This window comes from Carcharodon carcharias, chromosome 13 (assembly GCF_017639515.1).
Source record: "Carcharodon carcharias isolate sCarCar2 chromosome 13, sCarCar2.pri, whole genome shotgun sequence".
Classification (NCBI taxonomy): Eukaryota; Metazoa; Chordata; class Chondrichthyes; order Lamniformes; family Lamnidae; genus Carcharodon; species Carcharodon carcharias.
The window spans coordinates 33,441,309-33,459,952 of record NC_054479.1 but is presented as its reverse complement, the minus strand read 5'-3'; the positions used below and the strand labels follow the sequence as shown (position 1 = coordinate 33,459,952).

The 18,644-nt window shown below is 40.2% G+C and overlaps 1 protein-coding gene across 1 annotated transcript; it reads right to left on the bottom strand.

Annotated features, from left to right (window-relative positions):
• Positions 1 to 401: 401 nt before the first annotated feature.
• LOC121285759 (C-factor-like) lies at positions 402 to 17,377 on the bottom strand. The gene is made up of 6 exons (XM_041202539.1): positions 16,789 to 17,377; positions 12,972 to 13,023; positions 6,425 to 6,612; positions 3,997 to 4,140; positions 1,424 to 1,534; positions 402 to 731 (listed from the first exon to the last, which is right to left on the bottom strand). Exons 1-6 carry the CDS (start codon positions 16,933 to 16,935, stop codon positions 618 to 620), a joined length of 756 nt encoding a protein of 251 aa, XP_041058473.1. The 5' UTR covers positions 16,936 to 17,377; the 3' UTR covers positions 402 to 617.
• Between the last annotated feature and the right edge of the window lie 1,267 nt (positions 17,378 to 18,644).

The window sequence follows — 18,644 nt, the reverse complement described above, 5'->3', positions numbered from 1 at the left end:
GAATCAATCATTTTTTCTGGAAAAATAGTTGTGTGTGGTCACCTCTATTAAATTGAAATAGCGCAACATTATTTAATATCTAGGTTTCATTATTATTCATAATTAATGAACAGTTCATGAAATGAATAAAACCACATTTTTAAGTTGACTTAAGTTAAGTCAGATGGAAGTTTCTTATTTACTGATTGTCTCTTCCCCAGTGGTCTCCCAATTCCCCTCCTGAATGCTGTGCTTGTTATAGATGCTTACCATGTGTTATGCCCTTCCCACTACTTGTGCTTGAAGTCTCCCCAGTTCCCTGATGATTCAATCACACGTCACAAGATGTCAGCAATGCCATGGGAGATCCAACAGTAGTTAATTAAATTGATAAGGTTAAAACGCAACTGCGTACAAATCAGTTAAAATAACCATTTTAGAATAGTTTTATTAAGCCATCCTTTTATACTTAATCATTGAAAAGATAGAATTAAGTATAGCTCAAGAACACTAAATTTTCCAAATGTATTTTAGTATTGCTGAAAATCAGTAACAATCTTGCAAGTGAAGTCATATTGTGCCACTTTTCCATTTTGTGAAGAGTAAAATTAACACATTAATGCTTCGTAAGTTAGTCTTCACCAAGGTAAACGCTGACCTCTCCAGTCTAGAAACGATCCATTATCTTTGTCTGAAAGCATCGACAGTACTTTAAGAATTCCACGGACACTTTCCTCCTTAGATAGTGGTGCCTCGTGAAAGTGAATAAAAACTGAATGTTAGTTAGATCTTAAACACAAAGTATACCTTTTCTAGTATATAGTCTATTTTGCTAAGAGTGGGTAGCTCTGGATCAACCCCCAAACCAGTCTGAAGTTGCCAGATCCTGGGAAAACTTAGATTAAAAATGAACAGAGTGACTCCTCCCATCAGTGGCATCACTAGAATAGCCTGAAGATAAGAATACATGACATATTAAAGTGATTTTTCACTAAAACTTTGAAGGAATACACAAATAGACAAGGACATAATGTAGTCCCATGGATTTTCCTTCACCTTCAAGCTACTTCAATGGAATAAAATAAGGTACACTGTTACTCAACTACTCATAATACTGCAATGTAACCCAAATAGGGGAAAGGGAGAACAAAGGACAAAAGTAACACCATCTGAAAAATGTACTAAAAATAGTTCATAGAATTTATTCCTGGCAGCAGATATTAGAATAAAGGTTGATAGAAGTGAAAGAAAAAGTGTGATAAAATAGACGAATTAAAGAATAATACAGATGCAAATTCATTATCCAAGAACTAAACATAGTTGTTTTTTTTTTTAAATGTATATGAGATCTACTACTTAGCCAGGGTGTAACAGACATATCCCAGTCCACTAGTTATAGTGTTGGTTATAATTTTAGACCTGATCTCAGTATTTATTTTCTTACCTTTTCACCACCCATCTCTGTTTTAACCCAACCAGGGTGCAATGAAATGCAAAGGATTCCATGGGGTTTCAGCTCATTAGCCAAGCACTTCGTCACCATATTCAATGCAGCCTGGTTAAAAACCAATATAATCATGAAATTGGCTCAATAATAGACAATCTGAGAATCAGAAAACATAAACTTGGGAGTATACTGACTGCAGTGTTTTAGAGCCATTGACTCATTGGCCTGGACTTTGCTGTGGTAATAACGAAATAGTTAACGTTCACCATCATTATTCCACTGAAATTGACAGCAACTTCAAGGGCCTGGACATACGCAGAATAACACAGAAGTTGATGTCACTGAGTTCATGCTTCTCCATAGGGTGCACTGTCGTTGTTTCCACAGACTGGAATCATGAATGGACAAAAACTTCCATTCTAATGCTTAGTCTCACTGTAAAAATCCTTGAAAAAGCTGCACCTTGTTGAATGAGGTGTAAACTGGGTTTTTAAAACAGCGTACTAACTTCATCATTATTGCTAAACAATCTTATTGGTCTCGAAATGTTTATTTGTGGAATGTCAACTTTCTCCACGATAATAAAAAATAATTAACATTTTTAAAAACACGTTTTTCTAAAGTTTTATTTATCTTTACTTTAGCTTCTATCTTAATATAATCATTCATTTATTTAATTACCTGAAATTTTAAATTAAAAGTGAAAGTTTTAACTTCTTTTAAGCGCTTTTAACTTCCTGGTTCGCTGTACTGAATACTTCAATTTGATTGCTTACTGACATCGCTGCTGCTGTATGAGAGAGCATTTCCTGGATTTGGCACAAGATTTAAATTGCTATTGGAAAAGGGAAAATTCCCACTAGAGATTGCTAGGTTATTATGGGCAGCTTTCTTTGTGGTCAGCAGCGACTGCCCTTCCTGTGCCACTGACCACAAAATTTGGATCACTGTATCTATTGCCCCCGCCTAGTGCCCATTGCCTATCAGGACAGGCTCCGACTCCCCACAACCTTGAACTGGATGAAACAGTTCTGGAAAAGTGAGTGAGTGAATCTATTGTAGAAACATTTCAAGATTAACTCTACTGCCCTACAGTTTTCCCATAGCCCTTATTCTTCCTCTATTTCAAATGCTTGTTCACTTATCCATTTAAAAATTTCAATGGTTTCTGCCTATAATTCCTGACATCAAGCAGAGCCCTCTAACGCAGGGCTTCCCAAACCGTGGATCGTGAAATTTTGGGGTCGCGAGCACCGAGGCAGCAATGGCTGCCGTGGAGCTTGGACTGATTTGACAGCTTTAAACCTTCACTTTTTTTTCTATTGGTGGGCGTGGCCTAAAGGACAGCTCTCTGATGCCCAATTCCTGCTGCAAAAAAAAAGGCTATGAAAAGGTAGGTGTTTGTTTAAAAAAATCCCTGCAAGTTTAAACACTTCTCAGTATGCTCAACCTCACTCCTCCCCACCCCAAAGATCATCGCGGTCCACCCCGTCCCGCTGCAGCTCAATAACTCTCTTATCTTCCCCAATTATCAATCTGGGGTCATGTGAAGTCTGGGGCATTAAAATGCGGTCATGCCAAAAGTTTGGGAAGCGCTGCTCTAACATCTCTTTCCAAAAATTCTTCCAACAACTTCTCCTCTCACTCAAAATGATTCTTTTAAACTGATGACCCCTTGCTAACAACATCCCAACCAAGGGAATACTCTTTCCCTATTCACTAACAAAACCATTCGCAATTTAAAAAAAAAATCTTAAATGAAATTACTCCTAGTAATTCAAGTCTGTATGGTTTCTAATCTCTTGCATTTCTCTGATGAATTTATGGTGTGCTATCTGTAGTTTTGATATCTGTTCTGTCATGGGTTGACCAAAATTATGAACAGTATCTGAACTGGGATCTTACCATTGCCTTTTACACATTTATCATTACTCATTGTTGCTTACACTCTCCATGTCTCTATTTAGAAAACTCAATTTTTTTTAATGGTCTTATCTACCTACTTTCAATTATTACAGTAATCTCATTGCATTTCCAGAAAACAGCTCTAAGGACAAGCAGTTTGTTATAATACGGGTTATCATCTCCAGCACTGGAGTTCAATTCCAAACCAGACTGATGGGATGAAAATCTCCTTTGAAGGGGGTCTGTAAAATAAGTTTGGGCTGCTAAGCTACTGCCTAGCTACAACAGAACAGGAATCTCTAATTAGCAATTTCACTCAAGGAGCCACAAGATGCTAGTGTGTAAAATGAAAAAGATACCACACTGATAAAGCTAGTAGTCCTCTTCTGAGGGCAGGGCTGAGACATGTTGGGAAAAGTAGAAGATTTACTCTGCAGCTAGCTGTATCTGATCTGGGAGCAATAAACAATTTCATCATGATAAGTACAACTAATCATAACACTCACTACCTGCCACTTCTCCCGCACCAAAAAAAACATTTTGTTGATCTTGCAAAAGGTACAGACCATAGCAAGTACAACTGATAGCATAAAAATTTCTTTGCACAAGCAGTGCCTTATATAGCTGTTTCATTATTTTTACTCTGTGTATTGGAATATACTGACCTTGCTGATCCGGTATGCAAGTGGTATCTCATTTTTATTGTCAAACAGCTCCATGGAGCCCAAGCTGGAGGACATGTTGATAACCGCTGCTTTCTTAAGTTCATCACTCAGCTGAGCCGCTCGCTGCAAAGCTGGCAGCAAAGCCTGTCAAATAAAGAAATGCAATAGCACTAACAAGAATTAAACATCCGAAATGAAAATAGGACTTGGTTTACTTAAAATTGATTTCATTAGAAAATGAAAGAATTTTTAATGGAAATTAATAGCATTTTTAATTAAAATACTAGAAAAATAAAAGGGACACTGCACCACAGATGATGAACATGTGTGCAATTCCATTTACTCTTTGATAGTCTTTCAAGTTAGTTTTAAAAACATTTCAAAGCAGCAAATGTGGTGAGGATTATTATGTGATAATAACAATTAACAAATATCAACATATGATCACTTCTAAACTTTTCTCATCAGTATTTTCATTTACTATGTGTCTATAATACTGTCAAAGGCATATGACAGGATAAGATGTTTGGGGAGAATACGTATAAGATGTGCATATTTTGAAGTGGAATTATACAACAAGCTTTGCATATCTTAAACAAGCATTTTCCTTCTCAACCAATTTTCTTTGTTTCCATGCTGAAGGCATTGACACCTTGCAAATACCAAACCAATATTCAGTGACATGTCTGAGATGGGGAAAAAGGCAAAATACTGTGGATGCTGAAACTTTAAATTAAAACAGAAAATACTGGAAATATTCAGCAGTTCTGGCAGCATCTGTGGAGAGAATGTTAGTGTTTCAGTTTGGGGATCTTTGATCAGAATAAGATAATGTTTGAAAAATGCATCTAAGAATGTCATGAAAATGTAATAATTTTCATAATATTATTGTGATTTATTGTAAAAGGTAGGTTAATAGTGGGGTTTGGATTAGTTTCTGTGTGTGGATATATGCGTGTGGGGGGATTTAATTGAATTAGAGGCAGCAGTCTGGAGCTTGAGTGATCAAAAGGAAAGCTAGGTTTGAAATGCTAAATATGTAAACATGGCTGAAGTTTCAGAATGTGAGGTGTGAGGAATATTTGCATTTTTAGATAAGGCAGAGTAGTTTGAATTTAAAAAAGATGATGAGATATTACACCTAGCCATATGAAGCTAAGTCAAATAGTGTGTTTATTTTTTCCAAAGGTTACTGACAATACGAGTACTATGAAATATTTATATTATTGAAAAAGTTGCAAAAATATATTGGAACAATGGAATTTGCATTAAGAGAGAAACATGTATAGAGGAGATGAGGCTGTGTGTATGGAAGAAGGCATTCTAAGGTGTAACATAAGTGTAAAAAGCCTCCAGCCTCTATGCATCAAGTTGCTGTCTACAGGAACCGAAGCTAAGAAAATTCACTTTGAAAATCACTGTCCAATATATTGTGTGCTTTGCCTGGGTCTGTTGAAATCTAATTTTGTTTTACTGTTGTCTTTATGGAGGTGTAACTGGGAGGCAGAGTAATTAGGGGATTCAGGAGTTATCTCATAGTAATTTGTAGACCTTTGTATGTGCTTATAATCTTTTCTTTTATGAATAAATGTTTAATTTAGTTTTGTAAAAAACCCCTAAGCCTCAGTGGACTTATTGTTACTGAATTGAAGGCACGCATCTCAAACTAAAATACAAATTGCAAAACAGTTGTGGCAGCTGTTTTGAGTTTCCCTCTGGGATTTAAACAGCTTGGCATTTACCATCTGCTGTGTCACAACTAAGACATGTAGATTTTGAACTGGAATTGTAATACAAGCTTTGCACATCTTATCCCACTTTAAAAGCAACTCATATTACATTACACTACCAATGTTCTGATGAAAAGTCATCTACCTGAATCATTAACTGTTTCTCTCTCCAGAGATGTTAGCAGACCTGCTGAGCAATTCCAGCATTTTATGTTTTTATTACTGAAATTCAGGATTTAATTTTGAACAGTCAATATAGAACTTCAAAATTTTTTGCTCAGCCATCCCAATGACGATATTCTCTGCTCCTTCACAATCACCTGGTTAATTCAACCAAAAGTCAGTTTTGCATTTACTGTAAATCGATGATGCATCAAATGAGGACCACAAATGCGTAACAGGAATCTCAACAGTTTCATCAATACAGGTGAAGCTGAAAAACCATCAATGCAAAATGCAAGCAAGTATTTATTTTTAAAAAGCCACCATGGTGCCCACCACAGGACAAAATATTCTGTTACATTATTAAGTATATCATTCTTACAATATCATTTGCCCCTATTCCTAAGAGATTGTATCATGAGACCACCCTCTACCCTACCCTCCTTTCCCCATTCATTCAAAGAATAAGATGGGATAAATATACTAAAACCAATCATAATTGCAAACTTGTAACGAATGCAAGAACGTGATGTTACCTTGGTTACCATCATCGGTCCAACAGCATTGGTTCTGTAACTTTTCATCATTGTTTCAGGAGTAACTTCACTGAGGTCTCCACCAAAGTAGACTCCAGCATTATTTATTAGCAGATTTAGGCCATTGTTTTCCAATATCTTCCCAATCTGATCAGCACATTCTTGAATGTTGCCATAGTCGTCAACATCTTTAAAACATCACATAATAAAGTGATTTTAGTTCCATTTTTATACAGCATTGTCTCATTTTAAAAGCAACTCATCAAATGACAGTACAAAGGAGACAGCTGCACTCTACTGCCAACACTCATGTTGCTCTGCTAATTGAATGCCTGGGAAATACATCTAAGGTATGTAGATTTTGAAGTTGAATTGTGCTGAATAATGCTGAAGGTATTAATTCCTTGTATAGATGTGACTGCAAAAGCAATTGTCATCTACAGTTTCTCAGCCAAGTAACCATTATTAACACACAAGCCTCTAAACAAGTGTTCCAGGTGAAATAGTCAAGCTGATTCTGTTCTCATCTGACGTCTGCATATACACACTTCTAGATGGGATCTTAAATGCAGCAAGACCAGCCAATTCTCCCCTCACCAGCCTAGAGATACCTATACAGACATCCCAATCGTAGATCTTATTGTTCCATATGGTTCAGTAGCTTTAGATTTTAGCTTTGCAGAAGGATAATGTAGTCAATCATGTCGAAGGCTGCAGACAGATTGAGAAGGACAAGGAGGGATAGTTCACCTTTGGCATAGTCATGTAGGATGTCATTGTGGCCTTGATAAGAGTCGTTTCAGTGCTATGGCAAGGCAGAAACCCGATTAGAAGGGTTCAAACAAAGAGTTCTGGAAAATATGGGCACGGATTAGGGAGACAACAATATACACCTTCACTTTGGACAGAAAAGAGAGGTTGGAGATTGGGCAGTAGTTTGCAAGGGCAGCGGGGTCAAGGATTTTTTTTTTGAACAAGTTGACTAATGAAAGAGGGAGGGACAAGGCTCCATTTCAGAAAGCCAGTTGGTGAAGGACAGCCATTATTTTTTTTAAACACATTTATTTAGAGCTACATATTAGAAGCATGCACTTCCTAACCTAACAACATCATGTTTCTGTCTGTGTCTATTTATAGCAGCTTAAGTGAACCACCGGCTAATGCCCACCACTTCCATTCAATTAAACACAATTAATAGATTCCCTTCTCTCTCTTTAAATAAAAATTAATTTACATGCACATCCAAGCTTTCAAACCAACTTACATCAAAAACCTTGACATTCTGTACAAAGCATTACAATGCAAGATGCCTCTCCTTTAAAACTTCTAACAGTTTCTTCATAAATGCATTTATTGCTTTATAAAACAATAATAGTTGATGATCTGCATCCACCCATCTAAAGTGAGGGATTTCCTTTCTCTCTGATACTTGATTCAAGATAGCAAGGTAAATCATGAACTTTTCATACTCTTCAGAGTGTACATTATCCCACAATGAGCAATTATCTGCATAACATTCAACCATCAGTACATCCCTTTACAGAATATCACTTATTCGACAAATAGAATCCCATAATGACTGCCTCCATCAGGGCCAGTCGTTCAGCAGCCAAAGTATTGTTAACAACTCTCCTTATTTACTTAGCTTCCCAAGCTAAAGGACAAAATTTACCATTTTTACCGATAGGAAATGTTACGAAACTAGCAGCACTAGAATACCCATCAGGAAGATTAGCATCACCAAAAAGGAGTAGTGTCATACTCTTTGGGTTACCTAAGGTTGGAACTTAGTGTACATTTCTCCAGATTTTAATTCTTTAATGTTTTATTTTCCCTTAAAACATTCCAACGTTTAGAGTGTTTCACTACACCAGTAGTACTTGTAAAAAATTCTTTCATGGCATGTTGGCATCGCTGGCAAGGCCAGCATTTGTTGCCAGTTGCCTAATTTGTTCCCTAATTGCCCTTGAGAAGGTGGTGTTTTCTTGAACCATTGCAGTCCGTCTGGTGTAGGTACACCTAGCCCTGTTAGGAAGGGAGTTCCAGGATTTTGATCCAGTGACAGTGAAGGACTGGAGTTATAGTTTGGAAGGTGCTGTTGAAGGAGGCTTGGTGAATTGCTTAACTCCAATACATGAAAACTAGCATCTGGTCTAGTCTGAGTTCCCAACCAGTTTAACTGACCAATCTAGCGTTGCAATAGCTCTGTCTCTTCTTTAGATGTATTGGGTGGAATCTTGTGAAGCTTCCAGGAGCAGGAAAAGAGTCAGGCAGGAGCACTTAATGTGCAGGCGGCCAAAAGTCAGCTTCCCAACAGCAGGATGCAACTTTGGAATTAAATTGGTAGTGGATTGATGGTTGATCAAGCTTCTCAATTTGCATGTCATGCATGCTCATTAAAAGGCAACCTTGCCAGAACTAAGTGTACCTTTGCAATTAATTAATCAGCAAATGAGAGACACATACCTTCAGATTCACAACTGTTTAAACGTGGCATGCAGATGGCAAGGTAGTCTTCCTGGTAGATTTAGAGTGAGTAGGACCTGCTTTTCCTTCGGGGAGCTTTGTTCAGCTATTGGAGGGGAGGCATTGATAATTGAGATTGGCGGTAATCAAAAGGGAACAAGGCATGGCTGACCAAGAGAGGGTGGAGGGAGAGAGATGGCAGCCCCATGAAGTCTCGTGGGGAAGAGAGGGACAAAGCTGGACTATACAGGGAATGTCAAAAGGTAGTTGATTAAGCATTGTTGAGTGGAGATCAAGGGTTATACAGGAAGGTCAATAGTGAAGTCCTGAGAGTTGGGGGTAACAGAGGAAGCTCAAGGATGAACTACCCATCCCAGGGCAACTTGTCAACTTGTAGTCTGGTTGGTTGATCGGATAAAATTTTATGCAGCATTTCATTGATCAATGTATGATTTACTTTCACAGGGTCCATTGCTGAAATGACTTTCAACTGCCATATTCATGACTGTGTTCACATTTTCACACTTCTCTGAACTTGTCTTTGGAAAACTCCCCCCCTCCACTACCAATTAGAAATTTTGCTCACACCAAAACAAAAAATGCTGGAAAAACTCAGCAGGTCTGACAGCATTTGGACAGCATCCACAGATGCTGTCAGACCAACTGAGTTTTTCCAGCATTTTTTGTTTTTGTTTCAGATTTCCAGCCTCCGCAGTATTTTGCCTTTACAATTGGAAGTGGCAGCATACTCTGATACTTTTCACAGAGTTCACAATTTTCTCTAATCTCTCCTGTTAGTTCTAATTTGCTCTTCTTCAACCACACCTACATATTTAAGCAGGATTTTTAATTTTTAACAAGAAGATTGAATAAATAGTCTATGTAACTTTTAAGACAATTTGCTTTTTTTCTCTGATTCTTTTCACCTAATTCCATTAATACTTGTCTAACACGGAGAAACATCAGGTCTAGTTAAGGTCTATATAATAATGTCCTGACTGGGTAAACGGCAGATCCAAAGTAATTGCCTTATCAAGCTCTATGTCAAGTCTCATCTGTGCCTTTCTCATTGAAGGTTTACTGAACGCTACTAGAGATTTCATCAGTACCTACAAAATGGCTTACTCCAGCTATTTTGCTTGCAAGTACAATTCTTTTTAGCGATCTCAATGTGTTGTCATCACCAAACCTAAAGCAAACCATACTTCTATATTCCTTAACCTTGCGTTGATCTTAACTACTTAATGAATCAAGGTAACATGCTAATTCAATTTGTTCCAAGTACTGTCAAAGCGCAAACACTATCCAGCACTGCACAGCTAAAGGAGTCTACAACTAACACATCCATCACAGGACTGAAACTCCTTGTGACAAGTACAATTTGTTCATATTCATCATTAGCTTCATCCTCTTTTTCAGAATTCTCTGTATTATGTCATTTTGAGAGCCCTGCCTCTCCACTTTGGGCAACACTGTACAGTACTTTGTGTCCCACCTGAACCACATATCAACTATTCCTTGAGCATTCCTGGGATTTATTTGACTATTATTGCAGTTCCAATTCTGTCTTCTGCTGCTATAACCGGATCTACTAAAGATGCTTTCATTCTCATTGTGCCACTCTTTAATCCATCCTAATGCATTGGCACCAGCATTAAGTATTTGGAACATTTCAAAATCTGGCAATCTTTTAAGTCTTCAATACTTTGTATCACCCTAGAATTCCTCATTTGTTCCAGGAAGGCTGAGAAAAATGACTGTTTCCCAGGAATTTTCTCAAGATAACAGACATCCAATACAACAGGGTTTCTCTCAGAGAACTGAACACCATTTAGAGTCAGGAGTCTGTCCAGATGAGGCACCTTTTGCACAATCCAGCAATTTAAATGTTCATATTGATCCAGGGATCTCCATATTGAATTGTCAATCTTTTATTCAATCTGTTAAAGTCCTCCATGGAATGACCATTTGTTCTTCGAAATCTACCAAAGACAGACCACTCCTTATGGATATTTAACAGATGATCATTTTTTGTAAAATTCATCTAAGAACTCCAATAAAAATGGCAAAACCTTCATCACTGTTCAACTGACAGGCACCCAGCTCACAAAAATATTTTACTTTTTATTTTACTTTTTGTAAGAAATGAAATTCCAAGGCCTACCATGTTTCCTCTGTGGTAGGTAAGTAATCTTGTCCTCATATCTATTTTATTCTTGCACAGCTCATATAGTTCAGACTCCAAGAATGTGTAATTGGAGTGTAATCATACCTTGATAATTTATACTTACTTTTTGCCATTTTAAACAATGGCTACTAGGATGGTAGTTTTCTGTCTGAATTTTTTTTTTGCTTCCAAACTTCACCTTCAGACCATCATTCTCTGCTACCATGTTCCATTCCAGAAAGCCAGTTGGTAATGGATAAAACAACAGCCAATTTTTACACAGTTTTATATTTATTTGTAGAGTTACACATGACAAGCATATATTTATTGACCTAACAACCGCAGTTTCAATCTCTCTATTAAAAGGGGCTCAAGTGCATCACCAGTTAATGCCCACCACCTGCATGCAATTAAACACAATTAATGTACAATTAGCAGATAGTAACTGAAGAGAGAGAACTGCTAACAACATCAGCTGGCATGGGTGGGTCTTGAGGTGGCCCAGGTGCGCGGTGGTCTTCCGTCTGAGCGTTCCCCTGTTCGGACGGAATTCCACATTGGCCCCAAGCCCCGAACCCTCCCTCGGGTGCTGGTGCCCCGCAATATGAGCCGCCTCGGGGACATGCCCTCTGTGCCTTTTGGCACGGCAAAGAGGGGCTTTTTGTACGGACTGCTGCTGCACACCTTCCATTTTCTCGCCCTTGTCCGTCGACCGGACACGCCCTGGCGTGCCTTGTTGCCGTCCAGCGGCGGAGGCCCTTGATGGGAGGCCCTCTACGGAGGTGTCCTCCCCCTTTGTATCGGGGACCTGGGTTGGAGGGTGTTGCATGCAGCAGTCCCTTATAATAAGAGGATGCATAGGTTCACGGACTCTCAGGACACATGCCCTTTTTGCGGTCTTGTGGAGTCCGTGGACCATGTATACATAGGGTGTTGTAGGCTGCACTCCCTTTTTAGTTATTTGAAAAACCTTTTATTGATGTTTTGTTTGCACTTCAGCCCCACGCTCCTGATCTATGGGCACCCGGTGCGGAAGGGGGTCGGGAAGGAGGAGGACCTCCTCGTGAACCTGCTCCTGGGCCTGGCCAAGTTGGCCATTAACAGGTCCAGGCAGCGGGCGATCGACGGGGGAGTCCCGCCCGATTGTTTGTCCCTCTTCCGCGGCTACGTTCGCTGCCGGATGTCCCTGGAGAAGGAGCACGCGGTGTCTGCTGGCACTCTCGAGGCCTTCCGTGCTCGGTGGGCACCGCGGGGACTGGGGTGTTTTGTTGACCCCTTTAATCACATTTTGATTTAAAGTTTGTAAGTTTCCTTTAAAACTTTGTTCTTGGTTTTGCAGCTGACCTGAATTAGGGGCTGTGCCTGATTTATCCCAATTTTGTTGATTTGGTTTTCATTTAAAAGATTATCAGCTGGCATGGGGACCAGGAAAGGAAGTTACATGGTCAGTTGTTTAGTGGGAATAGGGTCAAGGGAATAAGAGATGGGTGGACAAGCTGAGCTCGGAGAGGACATGAAGGGAGAAAGGAGAGGAACTAGAGAACAATGGATGTTAAGGTTTTAAGGTCTTCTCAGTGACATGGAATATTTTGTGTATGTTCTTCTAAAATGTTCTCTGTACTCATCCCAATATTTCAGGCGATAGGTATTAGCTGAAACTGCCTTCACCCAAAAATCCAACTTTATAAATTCAGCTAATCAGTGCCATTAATACAGTCAATAACATATACTGAGAAGAGATGAATTTCATTAAATATTTATATTAACAGCATCAATAAGTTCAATATATAAATTTGTTCTCTGATGTAGGCCATCTATATTTAAGATGGAGCCCATTGTAAAAAAAAAATTCAGGGTAAGAAAATTTACAATGCATTCTTAACTAAAATTACAAAGTTATCACTAATCACTTACCCAACTTAAGTACTTTTATATTTGAGAATCTCTTTGCCAGGTTCCTAAGATCCTATGGAGAACAGAGACATGGGTTTCATACAGAAAATCTTGTTGCATAAGAAATACATTACGTAAGAACATAAGGAGCAGGAATAGGCCACAGCCCAATGAGCACCATTCAACAAGATCATGGATTTGTGGCCTTAACTCCACTTTCCTGCCTGCCCCCCTGCCTCGCCACCCCCGCCATAAACTTTGACTCCCTTATAGATGTAAATCTGTCCTACATGATCAACCGGTAACTGCAAAACATTGCAGTTGCATTTGCTAGCCAATTCTCTCTCAAGGAAATCAAGGCAGAAGACAGAGTTAGGAAATATTACCATGAGTGAAAGGATATCTGCAGAACAAATGAGGTTGCGTAGAGGTCTTGTGGTGCAGTGGTAGCATGCCTATCTCTGGACCAGAAGCTCCAGGTTCAAGTCCCACTTCAGGACTTGATGGCCATGGAAGGTGCATTCGTGATGTGGCCAAACAGATTGTTATTAGTCTGTAAATCCTTCCATTTCACCTGATGGCAGGCAGTAAGTGTAGGAGTTTCCTGGTCAGCTCTACTATAGAAGGCAATGGGAAACCACTGCAATACTTTACCAAGCATGATCACAGACCAATCCAATGGAAGTCCATGGTCACCAATGCCCTCTTAGGCCATGGTACCTGAAGGAAGAGGAGGTTGTGTATCTAAGACTGTCTGCATGACATGACTGAGGTTTTATTCTCATTGATAATGTTATTGACTGGGAATGTGATAGTTAACATTTCCAAAGTTATAAAGAATTATTCCAGATTTTTCACAGATTGCAAGTATTTCAAATGCATTTTCAGCCTTTGTAAATGCTGAATAATGCAAAGGTAGCTGACGAAGGAAAGCAAGGTAAAGGTGCCAGCAGCAAATGGAGTTTGTGGTGAAGTGACAAAGCTACTGGTTGGATACTGAAGTGGGGATTCTGCAGCATGAGAACATTAATAGGCCTTCAGGCCCTCGAGCCTGTTCCACCATTCAATTAGATCATGGCTAATCCGTACATGATCTCCATTTATCCACTTTTGCTCCATATCCCTTGGTACCCTTATTGAACAAGAATCTAACAAACCTCAATCCTAAAAATTTCAATTGACTGAGCATGTAGGGTTTTGAGGAGAGCGTTCCAGATACCACTAACTTTGGTGTGCAAAAAATATTTCACTTTTTTCCCCTCAAAAATGTATACTTTATTCATAAAATTTATAGAAGTACATGACATGACCATTCAACGTTGACATTACATTAAGTGTAAACCAAATTAGTTTCTTCCAATACTGCATTTACAATTACAGTTAATATTTACAGGGTTCATTACATATCAAACTTACAGCCCGAGGGGTTTTACCCAGTTTTCAGCTCCTTAGCGTACAATGGCTGAAAGATGTATGTCTTTCCTCATTGTGCCTTTGTGGTAGCTACCCCAAGCTTTAGTGCATATATCAGCATGTAGTCATGGACCATGGAATGTGTCAGTCCACAACACTTGGTAACGGAGAACTCTTTACACTGGGAGACCAGCAAGTTTCAGACTGCGTCTTTCACCGAGTTGATTGTCCTCCAGCCATAGTTGATGTTAATCTTAGTGTGCATTCCTGGGAACAATAGCCCGTAGAGCACAGAGTCCTGCGTCACACAGCTGCTTCGGAATGAGCCTCGACAAAAACCACTGCATCCCTTTCCAGACTTTCTTTGCAGCAGGAGGAGATGAATATTCCAGAAGAAGAAGAATAGTTACTTCTCCACCAAAGCCCCATTGAGGTCAATGTGCGGAGGGGGTCAGATTCCAGGTGTGCTGTTAAGATCTGACGGAGTGGGCCCTTCTTACCACCAGCCAAGCTACATTTTGGTGCTTGTTTGAAAGATCTGGTGATGAGGCATTTTGCCAAATGACTTTGACAGTCTGCTCAGGGAACCATCCGACAGGATCTACCATCTCCTTTGCCTGCAGGGCCTCAAGGATGTTATGTGCAGATATGATGGACTTGTGCATAAACTTTTCTGCATAAACTTTTCCATGATGGACAGGTGATACAGCACAGTCCAACTGAATGGAGCGTTACATGGCAACATGGCTAGACCCTTCCTTTGCAACCCCAGGGACAGTAGAACCGCAGCAATGTAGTGACACTTGGGGCAGAATTTTCCCCCCTTTGAGAGGGGGGGTGGGGGGGGTGGAGTTGATGGACAGGGGCCTGCAGGTGCGCTGCTGATTGGCGCCCCCAATCAGAGGGGTGGCGCCATTTTACACCAGCAGGCCAATTAAGGCCTGCCCAGCGTGACGTTCACAGGGAAGCGCTATGCACTTCCTGTGCGGGTGGGGGGGGGACTCCCAAAATCGAGTGCACTCTTTCGTGCTAAGTGCTGCCTCAGGGAGATGGCCTCTACTTTCAAAAATATTAAAAAGAGAAAAAAAAATTCCCTCACATGTCCCCTCATGTGACAATGTCACATGAGTTGGGACATGTTCATAGTTTCCAAAAAACTTTATTACAATTTTTAAAACTCTACATGAAACCTCATCCCGCCCGTAGATGAGGTTTCATGTTTTTTCTACTTCCCGCCAGGACTCCTGGCCTGTGCTCCAACCTTAAGGTTGGACGCGCAGGTCCACTAATTACTTTAATTGATCTGTCAGTGGTCTCAATTGGCCACTGACGAGTCTGCGGGCACGGATTTTGCTGCGCCCCCACCTTCCTGAAAATTTAAATGGGGCGCGGTAACGTCGGGAGTTCCGCCCAACATCATCATACTCATGTCACATGTCGGTGAGCGGGCCCTGACCCCGCTCGCCAACAGTAAGATCCTGCCCCTGGCGTTTGCATACCGACGGTCTACGCACAGCTTGATGCAGCCATACACGAAAGTGGCTAGTTTTAATCCTAAATTTATGAATCCTTGTTCTGGATTCGTCCAAAGGAAATCTCTGTTGTCTATGCTATCGAATCCCTTTACCACCATAAATACCTCAATTGGATCAACCTCTTCTGTCCAAAATCAAGGGAATATAAACTGAGTTTATGTTAACCTGTTCTTATAATTAAACCCTGTAAGGTCTGGTATCATTCTGGCGAATCTACACTGCACTCCTCCCAGGTCAATTGTATATGTTTCTGGAGGTTTGGCACCCATACTAAACGCAATACTTTAGATGCAATTTGATCAAGGCCTTGCTTCAGTTGAAGCATTTCTTTCTCACTTGTGAATTCCAAACCCCTTGAGATAAAGGCCAATATGCCACTAGGCTTTGAAGTAGATGGAAGAAGAATCTGCCTTGGGTGGCATTCCAATGTACCATTCCCAGAGGCAGAAGGGGGATTGCAACCAGAGTCAATACTGTACACTTCTTGTACAGTCTAGGAACAGATGCACAAGATCGGCAAGGCAAGTCCTCGAAACAAGTCATTGCTCATTTTTAGTGAAATATTGATTTGGTAATAAGGGGCAGAGATTAGATCACTTGATGTGGAGCCAGATGTTCTGATTCCTCAGCTATTTCATTCCCAGACACACTGACTGAAAAGTACAGCCTGAAATTACATGAATTACAACTCTTTAAGATTGCACGATTTCCAATATTTTTCATGATTTCTAGTCTTTTTCAGTGAACAAAAACACCTTTTAACCACCTTCTCATGGGCAATTAGGTGCAAGAATTTTTAAAAAAGTCACTGTAATTGCTCAACTACGTAAAGTAGAAAGGTGAAGTGAATTTTATTCATTAATTTTGCACTTGAAATTGAAACCACTCACCAGTGCTCGTGGGCTCTCGGGGTCCCTGCAGCCGGCAAACAGGTAGCGGGGCGGCCGCTCAGCCTCTTCCAGCTGGCGAACCAGCTCCAGACCCAGGCCGCGGTTCGCGCCCGTCACTAGCACCGACCTCATCGGCAGCGCCTGCATCCTGAGCGCGGTGTCCTCCACACTCGGCCTCCGCTGCCAAGTGCCTAAAATATTCAGCAGCCTTCAGTATTCACTAGTAAAACGTTAACCCAAATCCTGGCTTGACGCCCAGAGGCCAATCCATTAAAACCTGTCCGGCAACCTCAGCAAACTTCCACCCACAATGTCATTATGTAGCAGCTGGACTATTCAGCCCTAACAAAGGGCTCCAAATAGACCCTAACCTCTGTTTTTTTCCCTGTAGCCCTGCCTTAACCCTCCATTTCAAACATGTTATCCAATTCCCTTTCAAAAGCTGCAAACGCCACACTTTTTAACCCCCCTCCCCTCAGGCAGTGCACTCCAAATCACAGCAAACTGGCTGCTTAAAAAACAAATTATCCACATTTTTCTGTGACAAATCTGATCCAATAGCAAAGAAGCCCTGCAAACTTAAGGCAAAGCAGAGGAAGGCTTGAAAAACGGCACCGTGTAAACAACTTGCAAACCTCCTACAATCCTCTGGGGTATCCACATGCTTCTGATTCTGGCCCCTTGTGCATCCTTGATTTTAATTTCTCTATCATTTGGTGGTCGTGCCTTCCGTTGCCTAGGCGTTAAGTTCTGGAATACCCTCCCTACATATATTTCTCTTTCAGTAAATTTAGTGTCACTTATTTGGTGCGTTGCCAGTAGTTTGGGAAGCTACAGTCCATGTTTGTATCACATTTTTACATCTAAAATGTGATTTCCACTAAATGTTACTGAAAATATTCTAGGATTTCGTTCTAAATAGTAGTAAATAATCTATTATTGGAGAGAAAAAAGGTTTTTTTTTTAAAGTAGCACCCAATAGCAAATAAAGAATTTAATACATTAATGTCCATTCTAGCTTGGCAAGGCTATATACAGCAAATGGCAAATACAATGATATAGAACTACATTTGAACTTACATCTACTTTATATAATCCCCACTGCTTTACCTTCTGGTGGTTTTACTGTATTGTCTTACATGTGTAAATAAAAAAAGTATTAGTTAATGCACACTAATGTATTGTACTTCCTTTTTGATGATCCTGGCCATTAGGAGTTGAACCTCTCATTCAGCAGTGCTTTGTGTTTCCCCTTCTATGATTGATTTGGTTTGTGCAACTAGTAACTGTAGTTTGGACTGGGCATTGGAAACAATAAAATGATCTAATTATTTTGCATCTTTGATATGGTCTTACCTGGTCTGGTCTACATGTGACTCCAGACCTATAGCAATGTGGTTGACTCTTAAATGCCCTCTGAAATGGCCTAGCAAACCACTCAGTTGTATCAAACAGCTACAAAATCACTAACAAGGAATTAAACCAGACAGACCACCCAGAATCGACCTAGGCATCGGAAACAGCAATCTCAGCCCAGTGGACACTGCAAAGTCCTCCTTACTAACATCTGGGGGCTAGTGCCAAAATTGAGAGAACTGTCTCACAGATTAGTCAAGCAACAGCTTGAGATAGTCATCCTCACGGAATCATATCTTACAGATAATGTCCCAGACACCACCATCACCATCACTGGGTATGTCCTGTCCCACCAGCAGAACAGACCCAGCAAAGGTTGCGGCACAGTGATATACAGTTGGGATGGAATTGTCCGGGAGTCCTCAACATCAACTCCGGACCCAGGAAGTCTCATGTCATCAGGTCACACATAGACAAGGAAACCTCCTGCTAATTACCAC

Coding starts and splice junctions, on each gene's coding strand:
- LOC121285759 (XM_041202539.1), bottom strand. CDS start 16,935: ATGCAGGCGCTGCCGATGAGGTCGGTGCTAGTGACGGGCGCGAACCGC. Junction 6,613..12,971: donor TATAAAAGTACTTAAGTTGG/GTAAGTGATTAG, acceptor GATGTTTTAAAG/ATGTTGACGACTATGGCAAC. Junction 4,141..6,424: donor GACCGATGATGGTAACCAAG/GTAACATCACGT, acceptor TTTATTTGACAG/GCTTTGCTGCCAGCTTTGCA.